The sequence below is a fragment of the Leuresthes tenuis genome, unplaced genomic scaffold (assembly GCF_036924035.1).
Source record: "Leuresthes tenuis unplaced genomic scaffold, fLeuTen1.0.hap1 SCAF_5, whole genome shotgun sequence".
Classification (NCBI taxonomy): Eukaryota; Metazoa; Chordata; class Actinopteri; order Atheriniformes; family Atherinopsidae; genus Leuresthes; species Leuresthes tenuis.
Window position 1 is genome coordinate 22,184,275 of NW_027325359.1, and position 24,115 is coordinate 22,208,389.

A 24,115-nucleotide genomic window follows, 5' to 3' on the forward strand; every position below is an offset into this window, starting at 1 on the left:
ACTCAAATGAAATCCTGTTGAGAAATTTCATGTCAGGGAAAAAAGGCAAAACTTGTCACATTTTATGTTTTGATTAATCTTGTTTTCAGGTTTCTTGTCATGTTTTTTTCCCCTGTCACTTAGTCTCACTCAAATCACCTGTTTCTGTTCACAGCTGCACGTCATCGCGAATCACCTCCCACAGTATTTAGTTTCCAGGTTCAGTCTCACTCGTTGCGAAATCCTCACTTCACTTACCCTTTCATGCCACAGTCTTGTCAAGTAAGGTTTTGCCACCATAGTCATTGTCTTGTTAATTCATAGTCTTGTTCCATAGTCTTGTTTATTTATCATCATAGTCTTAGTCTTGTTTCGTTTTTCACAGTTTGAGAATTTTGATAATCCGGCTCAACCGTGCTTTCTGTTTTTGCCTTGTGGTTTTGGAATAAACCTTTTTGAGTTTTTGAAGTCTGCATCTGGGTCCTCCCTTCCTCCTACACCATCGTTGTTGACAAAACTCCATTTTCCTTTGTTAAAGGTTTGTGGTTCAAAAACAGTTTGGATTCACAGATTGCAGTAAAATAATCCCAAGGAATAGGGTACTATTACTATTCCTTCTGATAGTAGATCTTCTCATACTTCTTGTGGGATTTGAATTAATTCTGCAACTACAGTGCTGTTTCCACTCATCTTCCTTCTCTTGGGTAATTTCCTTCTCTGTGCTGTCTATAAGGCTGCAGTATGTATGCCCGTAGCTTTCGGCAGAAGTAAACGGGACCTGATGATATGCAAAGCCATGTGCATTGGCATCGCCTACTCATCCAACATTGGTGGCATCACCACACTCCCAGGAACCTCTCCAAACCTCATCTTCTCTGAGTATCTTAACAAGTGGGTGACTACACATATTAAGTATATGAATGGGAAGCAGAATTGTTGTATAATAGAAGATTAAAAAACAGAAAATCCTGCAAGTTAAGAATTTGTATGCATTTGTAAGTGTTCATGACATTTGTCAGATTAGGAATTTTAATTTTCCACGTGACTTGTGTTTTCTCAATAAGAAAGAGACTTGTGCTTCACATAAACATTATGGAAAAACATTGACATTTTCTAACATTTTTTGGGCTTTTCTGCTATGTGGAAAAAAAACTCACTTAAGAAGGACTGATAATTCCTAATTAATTTCCAAGTAGGTTAGTGACACAAAGATAAGAAATATTTTTACTCCTGTTTCTCCATCAATAGCCTAAATATTGATACACGATTACAGTGACTCATCACAGCTTTCATTTGGAACTTAGGTGCATGTAGCTCAACAGAGATCTTGCTCTGATTTTTTATTTATTTTCTTCCTAAATTATATGTTCATATTAGTTGACATAGTCTAGCTCAGTGTTTCTCAATCCTGGTCCTCAAGGCACGCCGCCCTGCATTCAAATTAATGGGTCAGGTCTTTAAGCTCTGCAGAAGGCTGAGGACGACCCATTCATTTGAATAAGGTGTGCTGGAGCAGGGAAACATGGAAAACATGCAGGGTGGGGTGCCTTGAGGACCAGGACTGAGAAACACTGGTTTAGCTGAGTAAGACAGCTGTTAAGTACATTGAAAGACAGGTGCGAACTGCTGGACAAGTTTGACTTCACATACATTTGTGCGACTTACTGTGTTAGCACAGTTTGCCAGCATAAAGATTTGCAACTCTTTTACCCATCCATTTGTAAAGTGTGCATGTCAGTAAACTGATTTTTACTTCTTGAACTAATTGGATGTATATACACTAACAGTTCATTTGACAGTTGACTGCAGTTCCAAAATGGTTCCGAGAACGGATTGCAGTGTGATGTTGTTGCTCTTTCTTTGTTCAGTTTGCTGAAAATTAAGAAATGAAAATAACAAAAATTGAAGAGATGAAATATTTTGCTTTGAAAAATAAACAATTAAATCCACCTCAAACAATGTCTTCCCATTTAGAATTTATCCAGCCTGCAATTGCATTAACTTCGGGAACTGGTTCCTGATGTGCTTTCCCATCAGTGTCATCATGCTTCTGCTGACATGGATTTGGTTGTACTGGCTGTTCATTGGTTCAGAGTGAGTGTCAACACACCATATGTTGTAGTCACCTGGCTCCAATAAGTTTTCTTTTTCTTTCTATCAATCATCCTAAATCATCTGCTTTATCATAAATAATTGTTTTAAATTTTCACATCCTATTCATAACCTGATGATCTGATGCCCACAAACCTGTGTAGTTGGCAGATAATATGCCATTTTTTTCTGGCTTTGGATTTCTCAATAAAGTAATCTAGTTAATGTAGCTTCAAACATACAATTATTTTGAGCTTACCTTTGAGCAGCCAAACAAACTGTGAAATCACTTACAGGTTTTGTTTGAATTTTTTTTGTAGTGAAAACAGTGTCCCTCGTCAAATCTCTGAATGCAGAATATATCTCTTATTACAGCTGTGGCTGTATTGTCAAAGGATCTTAGGGCTAAAAGTGGCTCCTAACTGGCGAATTTGGGAGAAACGCCTAAAAATAATGAGTGTGTCAGTCTTAAATTTAGGACTCTTAATTTTTTTTACTAAGAGCAATTCACAAAGGATTTTAGGCCTAAAAGTAGCACCTAACTCTAGGAGAGCTTAAAAGTCCTCGAGAGGACTTCTAACTCAGTAAAACCTATTCACAAAGAATCAGTAAATGTGACTAAATGTTTTGGAGACAAAGGAGGACTGCGAATTGATGAAGAGATATAGGTTAAATTGTGAGGGTATTAAACTTTTGTTAGAATTAGTGCGGGATGCAATAACGTCCCCGACTAATAGAAATAACCTGACACGTCCGGAGACAAAAAGTTTGGCAAGACTACGATACTTAGCAACAGGAAAAATGCAACTTTGCAATGCCAACGATTTAGGAATATCGTTACCATCAGTCAACTGTACCATAAACCAAACCATGAACGACCACATATAACAGTTTCCTTTGGACAATTGGCAACTACACAAGATCAAAGCCAATTTTATGGCAATTGCATGCACTCGGCCACGGGCATCAGACCCATATATATTATTAGATTCTACCTGCTCAGCTAATTCTAACAGTGTTTGCACAATTTGAGGGAGCGCCATGATCTGTGATGCGTCCTCTAAAGACCTGGCAATTCAATCAATTTCCCGGCACATTTGCAATGTAATGCAATGCAGACTTGCACACCGCCCCCTACTGAACAAGATGGGTAGCTCGGTCAGCTGGGAGCTGAAGAAGAGCTAACGTCACTCTGCTGTGCCTCTCAGATTGCTTTTTCGTTTTGGAATCATGGGCAGTACTTTGCGGGCAGACCATGGAAATGAAAAAGAAATAATGTGCAGTCTTTAAGAAGAAAATGCAAATGGAATGATTGATTACTAATTTTATTTATGAGTCCAATAATGCAGCCACATTCTTAAAATGAAAAAACATTTCTGCAAATGCATTTTAATTTTCAAATTTTACATTTCAAATTTAATTTTGGTATCTTTTTGCTGGGGCATATTTAGAAAATTAAATCTCAAATGTCTATTTCTTTTTAATTTTAATTAAGTGAAAGATTGAGCACGCTTGAAGAAAAAAATTAAAATGCAAATAGGGTGATTGATTACTAATTTCATTTGAGTCAAATAATGCAGCCACATTCTTAAAATGAAAAAGCATTTCTGCAAATGCATTTTAATTTGAATTATGGTTACGATTCGCTTCCATAGAATGTCACTTGCTGGTTGACTGTGGCTATCCCTGCAAGACGTGGCTGTTGACACCCTGTCAATACACAACCGGGAGCGCAGTTATAACATGTAAATAATTACACAGATTACGTTTAGCCCTATACGTAAAAACATCGTATTGGCTCGTTATCGCCTTTTATTTTATTTGAATCCATATTTATTATTGTTTACCCTGAGCCAAATTTCTCCTAAACAACCCCTCTCCTCTCCAGCACAAACTGGGTCAGCAGTAACAACTGGTCCTGGCCTGGGACCAATTAGGCTTTCGCTTGCGTTTGGGTCTTCACTAGTTTCCCTCATCATGACTTGAACGGCTGACATTTAAAGGGTTAATGCTGGGAATATGCTCTTTGAATAATTGATAATTGATCATTTGCAGGTTGCAAATTAATTACCTCGATGATTTAAAGCAATAGATGTATCTGTATTTTTTGCTCTCTCTCCCTCTTTCTCTTTAACAAGCATAACGTCATTATCGTAGTCTGCACAAACTTGTCATCATGCGTGTATTCTGCTAACGGCACTGTCCATAACTATTTGATAGGAATTTGTTTGTAGCCTAGGCTATTTCCTCATTTTTCATTGATTTAGTGGGCTTGTTTGTGTGATGTTGCGGAAGAGTTTCACAGAGACAGCCTGTACTCAAACAACCAATCACTGTCCTGAGCGCTTCTATAGTCGTGCACGAGAATGGACGTAATCCATAGCAACGGTGCGTCACTCTTAGTTAACTCTTAGTGATTTATCCTTAGTATGAATAGGTCTGACACTGGGACCCGCGCCAACCCACCCACACCGTGGCGTGCCCAGCACAACCCAGGCAGGGCACCCCCAGGGCGCAAGTCAGCTCCCAGACACCAGGGCCCAGGCCCAGCACCACCACCCATGCCAGAGCGACCTGACCCAGAGCCAGTGGCCACCACCCTGGGGCCCCCAAGTTAATCCGCCCCACGCTGCAAGACGGCTCCACCCGCAAGCCCCCAAAACTGCCAACCAGGCCAGACACCCCCCCCCCCCCCCCCCCCCCCCCCCCAAGAATGATCAACCGGGCCCCCACGACCCAAAAGACCAACAGACGCCCGAAGCCTCACAGCACACACCCAACCGCCCAGAGCAGCGGGACAGCAACCCACCACCACTATGTGATAAAGCTAATCAGTGGGGAACAGAAAGAATGAAATTCCACCGATTGATGTTTTGAGGAGGCAGACATTGTTTCCATGCTAATATAATCTAAAAGAACATTTCTAAACTGGTTAATACACGGATTGTTCTTCGCTTTCCAGTTCATGAGAATAGTTTTCTTTCCGATACATAACACTGTGAGGACCATGTGTGCTGAGTTAATTTCCATGTTGATGTCGTCTAAGTCACTAAGTATGTACAGTGTGGGGCATGCAGGAATGCTACACTTAAGCCATGTTGATAGGTCCTCACAGACCTCAAGCCAGAACTTCTGTACAGGCGCACAAGACCAAAGCCAAACAAACCGTTAAATCACTTACAGGTTTTTTTTTTTGTAATGAAAACAGTGCCCTACGTCAAACTTCTGAATGCAGAATATCTCTTATGGTATAGCTGATCTCCAAGCAAAGATTAATTTAAATATTATATCAACTGAAAATAAACAATTAGATTTATTTAACAGTTGCAGTATCTAGCAGTAATTCATTGCAAAAAGGTATCTTAGGGCACTTTACACAAAGAAAACCAACAGTTCCATCAGAGCAAGCCTTGGTGACAAACAATAAACTTTGCAAGACTGAATACCTTTCAGAGACACTGAATATTTGAATAGTTGTTTAATGTATATTTGATAACTCCTTATAATTTATTTTCAATTGAACCCAAGGCAGAGACATGGATTTAATGCTAATGTTAACACAAGCAATGTGAAGATGTCAGAAAGGTTAATGACAAGTGCTGCTGATCTTGACACATGGCTAGTAATGTCATTACATTTTCAGGGCAATACTCTTAAGTGTGTTTTTTTCCAGTCACAGTCAAACATTAAATACAGTATGAGAACTTACTTGCATCCTCTCAAAATTGTGCTGTGTGCCTACTGAACACATAAACTCTCATATACACAGCTTCAAGTTCATGTGGCAATGTGGAGGAAGGCAGACTGAGGAAGAGAAGGCAGCAAGAAAAGTAATACAGGATGAGTATAAGTCACTGGGACCCATGAGGTGATTCCTTATTCATTCACACTCATTCATTCATTAAATAATTCAGTTTAGTCATGTGTCTTTACATTCATGTTCAGGTCATTTATGAGCGCTATATAGCTCAACCCCGAAAAATGTTTTATAACAAGTACCTCCTATGCTCGGTTATATGTACAGATTATATCAACTTAATCTTATCATTATTATTCATCCATACATTATCTGTCCATTTTCTAATACTGGTTTTCTAAATCAGTTATTATTACAAGTTATTTTTATTGACTGATTCATTCACATATGGTCTCTTCTTCAGTTCTCAGGAGATCTTCACTGGTATGGTTTTTCTGTTGATGGTGCTGTTGTGGTTAACCAGATCTCCAGGTTTCATGCCTGGCTGGGTTTCTCTTTTCCCCAAGTGAGTCACATATTGTTATTTTTTTTTACATGGTTTTATATTTCACCTAATAATCCCACTCATGTCAGATATTCAGTTAAATATGTTTCAGTTAATGTTTTTTTTTCACTTTACTTGAGCAGTCACTCAGACTACATCACAGATGCCACTGTGGCCCTGCTGCTGGGTCTCCTGTTTTTCATCGTACCTGCCTATGGACCTGTCCGAAAATATGGTAACTACACAAAATGTTACACTTGAGCTGTGATGTTGACCAGATGTAACAGTTATATCAGACAGACACCAATTCTTGATTTACTGTATCAGATTTTCACTACATGTTTATTATGGCCAATAGAATGATAATGATATTATAATTTATACGTAGAAAAACATTATGCTATTGTTCTGTTTAATCATTGCCATATATTGTATGTTTTGTCCATTTGTTTGATTAATTCAATATATTCAATATGAGAGTGGAGAGGTGTTGTTAAGTATAATCATCAAACTGCACAAAAGAGCATAAAGTAGAATTGCACATTGTGGGGAGTGGAAAGGCAAACAACTGAACCACTAAATAAAAAATCCTTAGGCTCAATCATCAAGACAATGTCAACTAAAACAACATCACTTGTTATCAAAAGCATTTGTTTTGATTGCTTATAAAGGGAATGTATCCGTACCAATAAAGCAGGCCAGTTATTTAGTGATGGCTTCACCCTGTTATGCATTAATAATTTCTTTTAAACTTTTATTATTCTATGTTTCAAACAGCATTAACTAACTTGAATCCCAAGAGTCCTATATCTTCTTTTGCTGCCAAATTGATATGTTATATAGACAATAGATAAGTTGTAATGTTTGTGTAAGTAATTGTCTATCTGTCTTGTTCGCCATGACGTGTGCTGCTGCCTTTCTTGGCCAGGCCACCCTTGTGAAAGAGGTCTTGAGCTCAATGGGTCTTTTATCTGGTTAAATAAAGGTTTGATGAAAATAAAAAAATATATATACATAGTTTTTTTATCTATTGACAACTTTAACAGCACCACTAAGACTTCAATACAAACATAACTCACAGAGTAATTAACCAAACAGCCATGTTTTTGGATGGTGGGAGGAAGCTGGATTACCCAGAAAAAAAACCCTTGCATGCACGATAAGAAAATGTAAACACAACACAGAAGCGCCCAGGAACCCTCTTGCTATGAGGCAATGGTGCTAACCACCACACCACGGTGCAGCCCCCAGATCAGTCCAATTAAAGTACTTATTTGATTGTTTTGATTGTTTCTTCCCCCAAAGTGATGTTCAAACCTGTAGGTGGCAATGAATTGCCACAGACTCTTCTACTACAAAACTATGCTATTGTAATGGATGCAATATGCAGTTTAGCATTGTCCTGCCGATATATATCTGCTTTTCCTGAAAAATATGTCATCTGAATGGGAACAGCATTTGTTGCTCTAAAACCTGTATATACCTTTCAGCATTGATTGTTGACAGACATTGATTTCTGGAAATGTTCCTGAGCCTACGCAGTGTTCCTTCTGTTCCCCTCTCTAGTGTCATCTTACTCCTTAGTTATCCCTGACTAGCACTGCATAACCCACACATCCTTTGGTCTGACTGCCAGATTGAAAGCTGTAGTACCTTCTGTTTTTCAAATTGCCTCAAATCGGCCCCTCCTTTTTTCTTTTTTTTCTTTTTTTTTTTTTTTTTTTACCCCCCTTGTCCTGTTCAGCATTATGGCAGCTGAATTGTAGTCTGAATACCTTTGATGCCAAACAGATTTGCTTTGCCAAAGGAAGTTTTATAAATGTAAAGCTCCCCTTGATGCCCATTTATTTATTTCTGTTGACAATATATGACATGTAATAGAACTGAACCGGACCGGGGGACAAGGAAAGAAGAAGAGGAAAGAAGAGGAAACAGAACAAAAATAGAAACAAAAACCAGACAACCAGCTGCTACACCTGTAAAAAACAAAACAGACAACAATCCATGGCCTCTGAGGGGAATCCAGCCTTACCGCCACCAGGAGCACCTAAAAGCAGACATGCAGAAGAAAAACAAACACACAAACATACAAAAACAAGTACAAGAAGCGGCAATCGCATACAACACAGCTGTGGATATAGATGACCTGAGACGACATGATAATACATAAACTGCTTAGCGACCATGCTACTGGGCTAATAAATGTGTGTGTGTGTGTGTGTGTGTGAGAACATGCAACACCCATGGCACAGGACCTACATGATAACTGTGCTTAGTTATGAGTGTATAAGCGTACAGGGCTACAATCCACAGCTCCCCCAAGCAATCAGAAGCAGGCAGAGAGGGCCACAAGACCCAGGCCACCAGCAGCCCCCACAGAGCACAGAACCCAGGAAGCCCACCGCAGGGGCAACCACGCATCCACCCAGAAGACTGCAGAGGAAGCCCCCCGGACAGAGCCCCCATAAGCATAAGGCAGAGGCCCTCCGGGAGCCAGGGGCAACAGCCCACCGACCCCGCCAGGCCCCAGCCGCCCAGACATGGGCCATGCACTGGACCCGGGCCCCAGGAGCCCGAGCGCCCCCAAACCCCCCGGCAGAGGTCCCACCCAATACCCAGGAGGGCCAAGCGCCCCAGACAGCCACACAGTGGGTCAGCGCCTGCCCCAGCGCCCCTGGCCAAGTGCCCTGGGAGTCAAGACGTGCCCACAGGTGGGTGAAGTCACGAGCAGCGGGGAGAGGCAACGCCGCCCCCCCATCGGGAGAAGCACAGGCATGCCAGGCGACAGCAAGTCCCAGATCCAGGCCCAATCATTACCACACACACTTTCACGTCCCATACATCCACACATCCACACGTCCTCCCTCCCTCGACTCCGCTGGGGTGTAGTGCAGCAGGCACACCAGGGGGCCAGCAGCCCCCCAGCCACCACAGACCCCGAACCAGCAGAACAATTAATTAATCCTCTTGGCCCCTCCCGCCCCGAGCAGCAACCAGGAAGCAGGGGTGTGCGAAGAAGACCCCTCCCCTCACCCTTCTGGCTCTTCAATATTTTCTAATAGTGAGCGATTAAAATTGAGGGGCAGCCAAACTTGTAGAACTGGGAGCGCGGCCCTCTGGGCAGCCTACATACCCAAAGAGCCCCGCCCACCAGATGCCACTCAGTGTAACCACCCCCCAAGACCTAATGTGTGTGTGTGAGTGTGTTTGATAAGTAGTAATGTCTAAGGTGTAATTAAAACAGGGGCGGGGAACTGCAGAGTGTAACCAAAGGGGACCACCTACGTGGCCCCATCCACTACACCCCACCGAACACACACACCCCCAAAACCCTTCATGTGTGAGTGTGTGCTGTGTACAGGAGGCCCAGGCCCCCCCCAACAGGGGAAAAGCAACCCCCCCCCCCCCACCGCACGCCCCAACACCCTGAAAAAAAAAACAACCATCTGCGGACACCTTGGAGGTCCCAGAGCAACAAGGTCCTGCACCAACCCACCCATACTGTGGCGCGTCCAGGGCAACCCAGCCCCCCCAGGAGCAGGCAGCCCCCCCCCCCCCCCCCCCCCCCCCAAAACACAGTCCCCCCCAGCAATGACCAACCCGGTCCCCACGACCTGAGAGACCACCAGACGCCCGAAGCCACACAGCCCCCCCCCCAGCACACACCCAACCGCCCAGTGCGACGGGACAACAACCCACCACCACCACTATGTGATAAAGCTAATCAGAGGGGACCAGAGAGAATGAAATTCAGCCAATTGATGTTTTGAGGAGGCAGACATTGTTTCCATGCTGATATAGTCTAAAAGAAAATTTCTAAACTGGTTAATACACAGATTGTTCTTCGCTTTCCAGTTCATGAGAATAGTTTTCTTTGCGATACATAACACTGTGAGAACCATGTGTGCTGAGTTAATTTCCATGTTGATGTTGTCTAAGTCACCCAGTATGCACAGTGTGGGGCATGCAGGGATGCTACACTTTAGCCATGTTGATAGGTCCTCACAGACTTCAAGCCAGAACTTCTGGACAGGCGCACAGAACCACAAAGCGTGTGCATAATCATCAGGTGTGTTATCTGTGCAATGTGAGCAGATGTTTGAGTGTGTTAGACCCATCCTGAACATCCTTTGTCCTGTATAGTGTGTTCTATGAAGGATTTTGTATTGTATGAGCTGTAAATTAGGATTCCGAGTCATTCTGAAGGTGTTCAAACATATTTGTGGCCAGAAGCTATGACTAGAACTGATGGATAAATCTGCCTCCCATTTTGAGGATGGAAGAGACATTGTGTCATCTATCTTAGACAATAATTTATATATTTTTGATAGTAGTTTTGGGGTGCAGATGCTTAGAAATTCTGCTACCCTAGTCGGGAGTTGTAAGTCTGGTTGGTGGAGGATATATTTCTTTGTTATTATAGACTTAAGTTGTTGATATTCTAGGAATTTATTGCTGCCTATCTCGTGTTGTGATATGAGCTCATCAAATGAAATAAAATTTCCATTTTGGATTATATGTTCCAGATGTTTGATTCCTTTGATCTTCCACAGGGTAAAGTTTAGCATTTTTTTGTTTTGCAGTATGTCAGGATTGTTCCAGATGGGTGTAAGCTTACATGGGACAATTGAAGACTTTGTTATTTTAAGACATTCCCACCAGGCTGTCAGAGAGGTGCTGATGTTAATGCTTTTGAAACATTTGTGATTTTTTACGTTTTGACTAATAAGTGGCAGGTCAGAGATTTCCAGATTATCACACAATGCTTGTTCTATATTTATCCATGGTTCATCTATTGGGCTAGGTTTAAACCATTTTGATATATACTGTAACCTATTGGCTAAGGAATAGTGCTGAAAATGAGGTAAATCTAATCCACCACAGTCCTTGGTCTTCTGTAGGGTTTTTAAACTAATACGTGGTTTGTTTTTCCACAGAAATTTGGAGATGCATGAATCTAGTGACTTAAACCAAGTAGCAGATGGTTTTATGGGGATCATTGAGAACAAATAATTAACTTTTGGTAGTATCATAATTTTAATGGTTGTAACTCTCCCCATAAGTGATATAGGTAAGGACTTCCAACGAGAGAGATCATCCTCTACTGTCTTCAATAATTGCACATAATTTAGCTTTGTTAGCTCTGAGAGCCTGGAGGAAATGTTTATGCCTAAATATCTAATATTTCCTGACTGTAAAGTGATCGCAGGTATATTCTGGACTCTGCAGTTAATGGGCAGAACTGTGGTCTTAGACCAATTGATAGAGTAGTCAGAAAGTGCTGAGAATTTATTTATGAGTGTGATCGTGTGAGTGAGAGACATTTGAGAGTTCTGAAGGAAAAGTAAAACATCATCAGCATAAAGACTTATTTTATGCTCAATATTTTGGGGTTGGATGCCTTTTAATATTTCTATCTTGTCTGATAGCAGCAGCTAAAGGTTCGATGAAAATAGCAAAAAGTGAGGGAGAAAGTGGGCAACCCTGTCTTGTACCTCTCTGCAGACTGAAGCTTGGAGAGGTTTGATCATTTGTCCTGACACACGCATTTGGGGAGCTATATAATATCCTTATCCAGTTGATGAAGTGTGACCCAAACTCAAATTTGTTTAATGCTGCGAATAAAAATTTCCAGTGCACTCGATCAATTGCTTTTTCTGCATCTAGAGAGACTATTGTGGTTTCCAGGTTGTTGATGGTAGAATAGTCTATGAGATTAATTAGCCTGCGAGTGTTAGTGGATGAGTGTCTACCCTTTATAAAACCTGTCTGGTCAGGATGTATTATAAGTGGAGTTATTTTTTCCATTCTTTTGGCAAGGGCTTTACAAATTATTTTGAGGTCTGCATTTATTAGAGATATTGGGCGGTAGCTGGATGGAAGTATGGGGTCTTTTCCTGGTTTCTGTAGCAAGATAATGTTAGCAGAGTTCATGTGTGGGGATACTCTGCCATTCTGCTTAACTTGTAATACCATTTTGTGAAATGCAGGTGCCAAAACAGTCCAAAATTCTTTGTAGAACTCTGCTTGAAAACCATCTGGTCCCGGGGCTTTGTGACTAGGCACATGTTGAAGGGCTTCATGGAGTTCTCCTATTGAAAGAGGTGAATCCAGAGCCATTGCCTGTTCGGTTTGTAATTTTGGAAGGTTGATATTACTAAGAAACTGATCTATGTTACTGTCTGATGGATCATTTTGTGATGAATATAAGGTTTTATAAAAGTCCCTAAAAGCATTGTTGATTACATCGGGGTCATGGGTGACATTTCCTTTTGAGTCTTTAACAGAAGTGATTGTTGTTTTCTCTTTGTTTCTCTTTAGTTGGTTAGCTAGGAACCTTCCAGATTTATTGCCGTGCTCAAAGTTCTCCAAGCGAAGTCTTTGTATCAGAAACTGTGTTTGTTTATCAATAATTTTGTTTAATTCAAGTTTAGCTTTTCTTAGTTCAGTGTGTGTTCCTCTTTAGAGGTACTGTAGACAATTTCTAATGATTTAATCCTGAGTTCTAAATCTGATATCCTTGAACTTTCCCTCTTTTTCTTATTTGATGAAAAAGAGATTATTTTGCCTCTCATAACTGCTTTTCTGGCTTCCCAAAGAGTACAAGCTGACATTCCTGGCAGGTCATTATTTTCTAAATATACACACCATTCCCTTTTGAAATAATTAATAAAATCAGGGTCTTTTAGTAATGATGTATTAAATCTCCAATTCCTAGCTGGTGGTGTAACTCTGCCAGTTCCGCTGACTTCCTGAAGTACTGAGTCTGTCTACTCCTGAGTCTAATACCATGTTAAAGTCCCCTCCTATGATGAGTGTGTTATCTGAGTTATCAGAGAGTGAAGTGAAAAAGGAGTGAAAAAATGAGGGGTCATCCACATTTGGACCATATATATTTGCAATGCATAAATTCATATTTTGAATAGATAAATTAACTATTAGAAATCTACCTTCTGGATCTATAACTGTGTTGTTTACGGTGAAATTTACTCTTCTATTTATCAGAATGGCTACACCTCTTTGTCTGGAGTTGTAACAGGCTGAGTACACATGAGGAAACTGTGCTGTGGTGAGAACATCAGCTACAGTCTTTGATAAATGAATCTCCTATAATAAAACAATGTCCGCCTGTAAATCCTTCAATTTATTGGAGATTTGAAAAGTAATGTTTTTCACTACATCTACTGGAAGTTTCAGTTGATTTTGGATGAAGTTTTTCACTGCGAGTTCAGGATCCTCGTCTGCCTGCTCCGGGATTCCAGAAAACACCAGATTGTCCCTCATACTACGAGCCTGGAGATCAATAATTGATTCTTTTATCCTCTTGTTCTCATCAGAGATCCGGCTCATTCCTTCGGTGAGTGATTTCACCGATCCTCTGAGGGCTGCGTTTTCTGCAGCCAGCGTCTGCACCTGTTGCTGGCTGAACTCCAACGACTCCCGTAGTGCCTGGAACTCTCTGTGTAGAATTTCTAACAGAGACATACGGGCGTCGAAGCTGGATAATTTGTTATCAATCAATGTTGATGTCCGTCGAATCATTACCAGCTGGAGACGTCGCTCCGGGTGACTCTTCATTACGACTTCTCTTTGAGGTTGAAGCCTTGCTGCTAGCAGATGGGGCTTGGTTAGTTTTCCCCATGACGATCCTGTCAAAACACTCGTCGATGAAATCCGTGAGGCTCTCCAGGCTTTCTTCACTGTACTCCAGTGTTTTGTTTTTGTTTTGTTATATTTATTTAAACAGTAGTTATTGGCGTAATTATAATCTTACTATATTGTTTGCTCTATTTGAGGCGCGCCTTGTTTGAATCTGCCGATAGTCTCACACAATCTCGCGACACTACAGCATCACTCTCAAATCGGCCCCTCCAGATACCTCAATTCCTCCGCTAGATTTGTTTTTGGTTCCCACTGAATATCATGACCTTGACACAGTTTCTAGTAAAGGCAGGGTCTTGTCATTACTTCCTCACCGTCCCTTTGACTGCACCATAAATCTACTACCCGAAGCACCCCTGCTGTCTATACCATTATACAACTTGTTTTGTCCCAAGCGTGAGGCAATAGAATGCTACATTTGTGTGTCTTTAGTGGCAGGAATTAGGCCATCCTCTTGTCCTGTAGGAGCAGGCTTTTTCTTTGTTCAAAAGAAAGATAGAAGCCTGTGGCCTTGCATTGACCATCAATGGTTAAACCAAAGCACCAGCAAGAACAAATATCTCCTGCCACTCATCACATCCACCTTTGAACAGATTCAGGGGGCTACCATCTTCACCAAACTTGACCTCCGCAACACTTACCATCTGGCAAGAATTTGTGAGGGGATGAATAGAAGCCTTCAATACACCTTTAGGTCACTTCGAATACCTGGTTATGACTTTCAGCCTCATGAATGCCACCGCAGTTTTTTAAACCCTCATTAATCTGTTTGTGTTTGTCTACCTCAACAATATCCTAATCATTTCCAAGTCCAACATGTCCAAAGGGTACTCCAAAGACTCCCGGAGAACCATCTCTGCATCAAGGCTGAGAAGCTTGGGTTCCATGCACCTTCAGTTACCTTCCTCAGCAACATCTTCAAAGTTTATTTCTCAGGTATAGCGATCCTTTTGTGCTACTCTGGGAGCTAAAGTCTCGTTAAGCTCCAGTTACCATCCCCAGTCCAACGGGCGGACAGAGCGGCTGAATTAGGAGCTTGAGGCTGCTCTCCACTGTGTCACTACTAACAACCCCTCCTCCTGGAGCCAGCAGTTGGTTTGTATTGAAAATGTGCACAACACTCTCACTTCTCCCAGCTCTGGATTATCCCCTTGCAATACCTCACTGGGTTATCAACCGCCCCTGTTTCCCAAAGAGGAAAGGGACCTGGAGGTTCCCTCGGTCCAACACCACTTCCAAAGAGCCCAGCATGTTTGGACCAAGACCTGTGAGGCCTTCCTGCGTACTGCTTAATGTAACAGCCACCTGGCGGATTTACGTCGTGTTTGAAATGGGTTGATAGTTATTTAGTATGGTAGGGTCGCCTCATTTCAGTAATGGGAGTACATGAGCCATTTTCCAGAACTCAAGAATAGAATTGCTGTGGATAGAGGTTCAGCGATGATGTCAGCCACGGGCCGTAGGAAGTAAGGGGAAATATTGTCTGAACCATCAGATTCTTTTAGTATCTAAGGTTTTTAAGGCCTTGCTATAAATATTAAAGCCTGCTACTGCCACATCGTTTTCTTGAATAGATTTTGTGAGCCATGTCTCTGAAACTACAATTACATTCGCACCATTTGAGCTTGCCCAGATTTGTAACATGTCTACGGAGCTACGGACATTTAAGTGCAAAATGTGTAACCCAGACGCATTTTTGAAGTCGGCTGGTGTGTGGACCAGGATTAGGCTGGGTACCAGATAGAAGTAAAAGTATGACAATAAGACTTCCGTGATATCTTTACGGTGGAGTAAATGGTATTAAGATTCCACAAACAGAACTCCATGTTGTGATAAGGCATAATACTACTGGGAACAGCATAGCATATGCAGAGGGTAATGTAACATTTTATTAGACATTTCTCACCCAATTACCGTCGGTGCAGCCTCGTGTCCGAGTAGAGCTGCTACCAGTTAGCAGATTATTGAAGATCAGAGTTGGAGTTTGTAGAGGACAGCAGTAGAGGTTGAGGTTGGAACTGCTGGTGGGGCTAGCAGTGGAGGCCAGGACTTGTGAAAATATCCCCTTTCTATAAGACTGTGTGTTCAAACAGTATTTTATCTTTACTGGTATGTCAGATCATCGCTCTTGTGAATATGTGGAGGTGTGTTTTTTCCTCACAAAGGTTAACTAGGAATACCAATTATGGCAGGCTTTTCTGGCTGTTTGCAATGCAACATCACGTCTTTTATTTTACACGTGTCAGACAGTCTTTCATTACTACAGTAAATATGGGAAAGTTTCATATTTTTTCTATTTTCAAGTTACAGCAGGATACAGATTCTGACAGACACGATTTATTAGCCTACATCAAGTCCTACCATCTGGTGTTTTATTTTATATACGGTACTTTGGATAATTCTAAATGCTGTTGTTAAAGTTAGAAGGGGATACAAGCTTTGTCAGACTGAGAAATTCACTCTGCTAGAAATTGTGTCAACACCATAACTTGAGTATAAATTAAATAAGGTTCTCTCCATATTCACCAAGGTAATCAGTCCTGAGAAGTAAAAAATTTACTTGTGCAAAATATAAGTGTGTGTAAGGCGAGGATTTTAGCCTATCCAAGCTGACATGGGGCAAGAGACGGGGTACCTGGATAGGTTGCATAGAGACAAACAATAGTGCACACTCACCAATTTTAGAATCACCAATTAACCTAAAATGAATGTTTTTGGATAGTGTGAGGAAGCTGGACTACACAATTGAACCCACACATGCACAATAAGAACATCCAAACTCCACACAGAAAGTGATACCCAGTCGGGATTCCAAGCAGGAACCATCTTGTAGCGAGGCGTCAGTGCTAATCACCACACCACCATGCAGCCCAAAGGGAAATGTGAAACTGGGTTTTGATTAGGTCACATATCTGTGGGAAAAATTATCAACGTGTTTGTTTGTGGGTTGTTGTTAGTTTCACAGCATTTGGCATCTGTAAATGTGTTTCTATAAAGAAAAAATTAGCTGTGTCCACCATTGTACTCCTGCATTCAGCATCCTTAGAGGAAATTTGTGTGCCAGGGTTCTGAGTTCATAATAATGCTGCACCAAGCCATAGCAACCACTACAGTTAGGTTTGAATTCCAATCAAAACCTTTCACATTGCACTCAAAAGCCAGATGTTTGCTGATGTAAATATGAATTTGACCAGTGTAAAAAGGGCATACGAAACATTTCATTACCAGGGTCCCATTACAATTACTTAACAGAAATAACCACACATAGACTACATTGAAACTGAATTTATATAAAAAAGAAATATAAAAAAGTCAAAATACTTATACATATACATATTTATACATATACATATTTAAGTTGTTCATTTGAACATAGCTGTATTCATATCATGCTAATTAATAAAAAAGCTGGTTCGCTCAGAAATCAACAGATCACATCTAATCTTCACTTTGATTTAGTCTGCTGTCCGAAGCATGCGTGGGGTGGCAGGTGACAGTGGAGAGGAAAAACTGTACAAGTTGAAAAGTGGTCTTTCTGGTAAAATATTACATTCATTTATTTTTTTCTTTTCTCCATTCAGAGGCTATGATCTCCTGGAATGAGTTCCAAGCCTCAATGCCATGGAAAGTTGCCCTGCTGGTTGGTGGAGGATTTGCACTTGCTGAAGGCACAAAGGTTGGCTGTGTTCATTCATTATGCTGAAATGTGGTTTAAGGAACTTCATGATTATAGCTTAAGAAAATGTATGATTTTGCACACATTGGTTCCAACATTAGTTTTTTGTAAATTTTTCCACCCCTGCCATGCTTATTCATTAAGAATACTTTTCAGTCCTTGGAAGTTTTACTCAACTTGACCAACATGACTTACCTGTACTTATTTGCAAAATAATCTCACCGACAGATATATGATGTATGATGACAAATAAAACACAATGTCTGCACAATGAGATGAGCTGTAATTGTCACGACCTGATGACACAGTCCAGATGGATTCAATTGCACAACTCAGGAGACGAGATAAGGATTTATTTCCAAAAAAAAACAAAACAACAAAAGATGCTCTCGAGGAGGATATGAAAAAACTAACATAAGACGCTCTTAAGGAGGATACGAAAAAAATAACAAAAGACACTCTTAAACAGAATGATGATAATATTTCTAACTTAACCTGAACACAATAATACCTGAATATGTTTACACTTGACAAATACTTGACTGGGACAGAACAGACAAAAACATTCTGTGGCACGCAGACTAAACACAGGTGTATTGGGTACTGGGGAACAGGTGGAAACAATCAGGAATCAGGGGAAGACAATCAGACTGGTGACACATGAGGGAAGGGCAAGTGACCTGACACAAGAGGGAAAAGCTGAATACAAAATAAAACAGGAAGTGCTTGAACATAAAAACACTGAACATGAACATAACTAAATTTAGCAAACTTGACGAGACACAACAGTAATGAGAGGTAATGTCATAGTTCCACAGAGCTTTGAGGCAAATGCTATGTGGACATAACTCAAAGCAGAGACCTCCTCGCAGCTGGATGCCTCCACAACCGCCTAGATTATTGACTACCTCACAAATAGCAACACTGGAGCACCATGGGGGGGCTGTACTCTCACTATTTCTCATTTCATTTTGTGGCATGGTGTGAGAACCATCACCTTATCTTGAAAATGAGCAAAATAAATAAGATGATTGCCAAACATTCTCTCTATTCTAGAAGATGAAGTAGAGGTAGTTGAGGAATACAGATACCTGGGAGTTTACCAGGACAGCAGAATGGACTGGAAATGTAGTGACTCAAAGAAACTTAACACACTGACAAAGCTCTGGAGCTGACTATGCAAAGACAAATACTCCACAAGTTCATAAACATAATGGAAAATACCGCTTACCTGCTACTATGTGCTGAAACAACAGTGTTCAGTAAGAGACCTCTTTAACTCTACTGCAACAAAAAACGGAACACAAATGAAGTTGATGTGTAACATAAAGAACTCAGTTTTTCTTTTTTTTTTCATGCGTGACAGTCTGTGTATAACACAAATACTCAAAAACAGTCAAATCTTGAAGAAGCTTCAACAGAATTGTCAAATGTATCTCCATCCATCCATCCATTTCCATCCACTAATCGGAGGTCGAGTCATGTAGGCAACGTAGAAGTTTAAAAAAAAACGTTGAACTCTCATGGCATAGCTTAGTATGTAATAGCTTACTATTTATAATTCATTGGAGCTAACAGTGTATTTGAATATTATGTTTGCATCTGCAGGAGTCTGGTTTGTCTTTGTGGGTGGCTGAGCTGCTGACACCTCTGGGTGATCTGCCAGTCTTGGCTACAATCACAGTTGCCTGCATTATCGTCACCACCCTGACAGAGATTGCCAGCAATGCCGCAACCATTACCATCTTCCTCCCCATCCTCTCGCCTCTGGTAGGTTTCTTATTTAATACTGCACAGACAATCTGTGATATGACCAGCCTTTCTATACACAATCTATTTAGTTAGGGTTACAAGAAATATAATGAGCACTATTTGCCATCAACACTATGCGTGAAGATTTCTGCTTTAAATCTTCAGAGCACCACCTACAGTCTCAGAGTGGCAAAGTTAGACAGCCTGTATGTTCTTAAGGACATCTTTTAGGATGAAGCTTTACAACTTATTTTTGTACGCTGTGAGTATTTTGACGAAACGAGAGGCTAATACGCTGCAGGAGAAGTTAGCAAAAGCCTCTGTAGATGGAGAAGCTATTTGGTGCATTTTGCTCTAAAGAAAATATGACAGAATTGACTTCTAACTATTTTATGGCAGTGATAACCCGAAATCAGATTCTGTAGTGCATCTTATCTAATAACTTTAAATTACAACAGAAGAAGATTCAGTTAATTTGGAAACATTGGTGTCTCATCAAAAATACAAAAAAATTACAGTCCTGCAGTCTTCATTTTTCAAACAGCTACTTTGTAAATTTGTCTGAGCAATGCTAGGTTTTGCTTAAAAAACAATCAAAAACCATTATTTGCAATGACGAGTGGACATGTTCACTTTCTGTCCTGTTTTTATTTGCTATTCCTGAAATGAAAGTTATGAATACTGCGACCTGTGGCTGAGGCCTCAGTAATCTGCATGCAGGGCAATACCATTTTGATTCCTACACTTTTTTTTTTTTAATTTGCCATCCTCTTTTTGACACTTTCTCTCTGGTCCAAACATGTACAGGTAAATTACCCTTGTATTAGAACCAACCATTGCATACTCTGCTGGAAACAAGGCAGGTTGTGGTGGGTGGGGCAAAAGTAACATATTTATGTATCACATTCTAAGACTATTTTTTTTCCTTTTTTTTTTTTTTTGCAAAAACATTAAATGCTGTAACTTGAGTGTTGGGAAAGGCATAATAAAATAAACTCACCTCTATCAACAGATGCATTGAATTCTGTGTCAGAAATGCTGTTTTCTACACTTTTATGAAACATCCTTGTTTAGTTTAGTAAAAGTTTTATTTAGAAATGCACCACAGGGAAGGTAGTCTTTACTCCAGATTGATGAGATCATATTAATGACTATTTTTTTTCTTTCTTATTGAACTAATTAGCCTTTTACATAAATAATAAAAGCAAAAAAGTCAGTCATTTGTCCCTACTGGCAAATATGTGTTGCATGTGTGTTCACACCATGCCACTCTGAACCATTTAGACAACTATGCCAAAGCTCAAGATTTTTGACTACAAGAAACGTGTCATCAGTAGTTATAGCTTGTGTTACACTGGAAAGTGATGTAATGTAATAAAAGGATGAAATGTTTTATTCAACAAATATACACAGAATAGCCTTTAAAGATGCTGTAAAGACTGTTTTCCTATGACACAGAGATGAACATCTAATCTTCTTGTATTGTATTTTTTTATTATATTTCTGATATGATGAGATTGGGATGCAATGTACAGCAGTCAAAATATCCTAGCTAAGCAAGTTATAGATTACATGATTTTCATAAGATTAAAAAATGACACATTTCTTTCATTTTAATATATATATTCTAAGTATTACTCTGTTTGAATTTCTATCTTTTATGGTTTGAAAATATCACAATAATTTGGCCATCGTAAAGGGCCACTACTTACTAACATAGTAGCATGTATCAAAGCTTGTAATCTCTCTTTTTGTAGCCTTCTTTTTAGAGTCTTTCAGTTCTTCCTTGAGATATTTTTGCACATTCTTCCAGTGAGGTTAGATTCTGCTGTTTAGTGGTCCATCTACAATTTTCTAGATTATATCTGGGTCAGAGCACTGTGAGGGACTTCAGTATGCATCTTTTCAGTTAATCACTGGACAATTTTGAAGGTGTTTTGAGTCTTTTAAGCCTATTGTAATCTGTTCAGTGTCAGTTAGCTGATGTCTTTTAGACAAGGTTCTGAATGAGTCTCATAATAGAAGAACAGACACAAAAGCAGGGCCTTCAGTTCAGTTTTACAGCAGATATCACAGAGAACTAATCCTGATTTAGTGAGAGATGTATGAGCGGAACTTACATTTACTTATGTGCTATGAATGTTATTTGCTGAAATATTAATATTATTAATATTAGTATTCTGCTGAAATGAAAAATACTTGATGAGCACAGTCTCATATTCATTTAGTTAGAAACTTGCTCTGTTGTCACTGTCAAAGTTCATCTTTCATTAATAATTAGACACAAATGCTATCTTTTGCCTGTCTTCCTCAACTTAGTATGTGGTATTGAGTTCAAACTTAACTTAGAATAGTGCTGTGGTGACATAAACTATTCATTCACCATTCCTGTAGTCTATATATTTTCTGTCACTAGAATATAGAATATTTTCAAGTAAGCTAAAGTAGTACAAATTAAGAGCTAATTTTGGATTATTAACTTTGGAGCAATTTCTCTGGATGGAACTGAATCCAAGTCCTAATGTCCAACTCATGGTGTTACTAATCCTTCAAAAACTGCGTTCCTGAAAATTGTATATTTTGAAGTTTTCGCCATCAAAAAACCCCCAAAACTAGCTTTGCTACACTCATATTGTTAACACCAAACTGCAATAAAATAATGATCAGGGCTGAAAACAGGCAAGACTTGTTTGATGTCTCCTAAATACAGTTATGAACAGAACCTGTCATGTCTGCCATCTTCGCAAACAAGAGCAAAATACATCAAGTTGCTTCTCCTTCGACCCAGCGCTATGACTCTTCCTAAATTAAGAGAGGTGCCTATGATCTTCTCCGCTGCTCTCACAATGCACTGAAGGGACCTGCGGCTGGAGGCGGTGCAGGTGCCCCCCTGTAGAAGGTGCACATGATGGGGGGCGGGGCTCCAGCTCGTCTCAGTTTGTGGAGGAAGTGGTCAGTGATGAGTTGTTAGTGGATATGTCTTGTGCCACATAAAAAAACATGATGGACACATAAACATGGTTCACAACTTGTTTTTCAGTGGAGGGTGACTTGTGCTCCCAATCAAAACCGCAACCTATTGGATTCAGATGTGAATCACGCCCACTATGAAAACCTATTTTTAGGAGTTATGCATATTTTATTTCTTCTAAATAGTTGTGAAAAACTAACAGTGTTGAAACTTCAGAGACATTATCACAGAACTCAGACAGATTTTGAGTGTGATTGGTCTTGTTTCAGGCTGAGGCCATCCATGTCAACCCGTTGTACGTGCTGATTCCCACCACCCTGTGCACATCTTTCTCTTTCCTGCTGCCAGTGTCCAACCCACCCAACGCTGTTGTATTTGCCTATGGGCATATAAACATCATGGACATGGTGAGTCCTGTAGTATGAATGCAGAAAGGTAGCTAAAATGTACTCTCACAATATCTACACTGGATACACTGCATTGTCTTTAATGCACAAAAAAAGAAAATCTGATCTAATCACTACTGCTGCAGGTGAAGGCGGGGCTTGGTGTCAATGTGATTGGTGTTCTTGCTGTCCTACTGGCTGTGGCGACGTGGGGAGTTCCTCTATTTTCTCTGGATATATACCCCGATTGGGCTCCGGCTCTTCCCAGCTTCAACTCCACAACACCTTGATGATGCTTCTGGGAGAGTGAAAGAGGCTCCTAGATGCTCTCCTATTATAAGATTCACATTACTCTAGGTTGACAATATTATATTTACTTTATCTTACTGTTGTTTTACATAGAGCTCCACTGCAGTTCAAGTTCCAGTTGCATTCAAACATTTTTCTGTAACAGCATGGACATTATTTGTTTTTGGTCATTTTGACTTGGTCCCAAAGATGCTGCCCTGACACATAAAATGATTAATTGTGTATCAAATAAGGAATAATGTACTGCTGAAAATGTCCCCAAACTAATCCACTACTTCCTGCTTTTAAAGTTGCATTGCGTTTCTTATTTCAGAAAAGACAACATTCAACATTCAAAATATGGGGTTTACACAAGATATTTAATTAATATTCCTGTTTACATGCTACAGGGAATAGTCAGATTATCATTATTACTTTTTTTCCCCCTTGTCCTGTTCAGCATTATTGTAGAATTATAATCTAAATACCGTTTATGCCAAACAGATCTGCTTTGCCAAGGGAAGCTTTATAAAGGTAAAGCTCCCCTTGATGCCCATCAACTGCTTATTCATTTATTTTTGTTACAATATTTAACATGTAATAGTGCCAAACCGGGCCGGGGGACAGGGAAAAGGAAGAGCAAAGAAGAAGAAACAGAACAGAAATAGAAAGGAAAAACCAGACAACCAGCTGCTACACCTGTAAAAACACAACGGAAGACAATACACGTCTCTGTGGGGAATCCAGCCTTAGTGCCACCTGGGGCCTGTTGTTTGAAACCTAGATAAGGGATTAAGCCGGGATATGTTGGTTATCCTAGCTGAATTTAGCCTACAGTTGGTTGTTCGAAAGCTGGATAAGTTTATCCTGGTCAGGTTACCAAGGTGATTTATTCTCTGCAACTTGCCGGCTCCAGACCATGTTAAATGCCAGGCTTAGTTGATTCTGTTGTTGTATCTTTGGAGTCAACGGCTACGCTGACTGAAATTAACGTGTTTTATACAGTCATTCCATGTTCTGATGAAGGCTACCCATTGGCCTTGTTTTTAAAAAACAACACATATGCTAA

At 40.3% G+C, this 24,115-nt stretch overlaps 1 protein-coding gene across 1 annotated transcript in view; it reads left to right on the forward strand.

The window, feature by feature from the left end:
- The window catches only part of slc13a1 (solute carrier family 13 member 1), a 36,477-nt gene extending 13,429 nt beyond the window's left edge, over positions 1-23,048 (forward strand). The window contains exons 7-15 of the mRNA XM_072385272.1: positions 713-870; positions 1,954-2,073; positions 5,840-5,938; positions 6,231-6,332; positions 6,455-6,546; positions 17,555-17,649; positions 19,258-19,419; positions 22,642-22,779; positions 22,905-23,048. Of these exons, the coding sequence (XP_072241373.1) occupies positions 713-870; positions 1,954-2,073; positions 5,840-5,938; positions 6,231-6,332; positions 6,455-6,546; positions 17,555-17,649; positions 19,258-19,419; positions 22,642-22,779; positions 22,905-23,048 (1,110 nt within the window). The remainder of the gene's footprint in view (positions 1-712; positions 871-1,953; positions 2,074-5,839; positions 5,939-6,230; positions 6,333-6,454; positions 6,547-17,554; positions 17,650-19,257; positions 19,420-22,641; positions 22,780-22,904) is intronic.
- Positions 23,049-24,115: the final 1,067 nt, after the last annotated feature.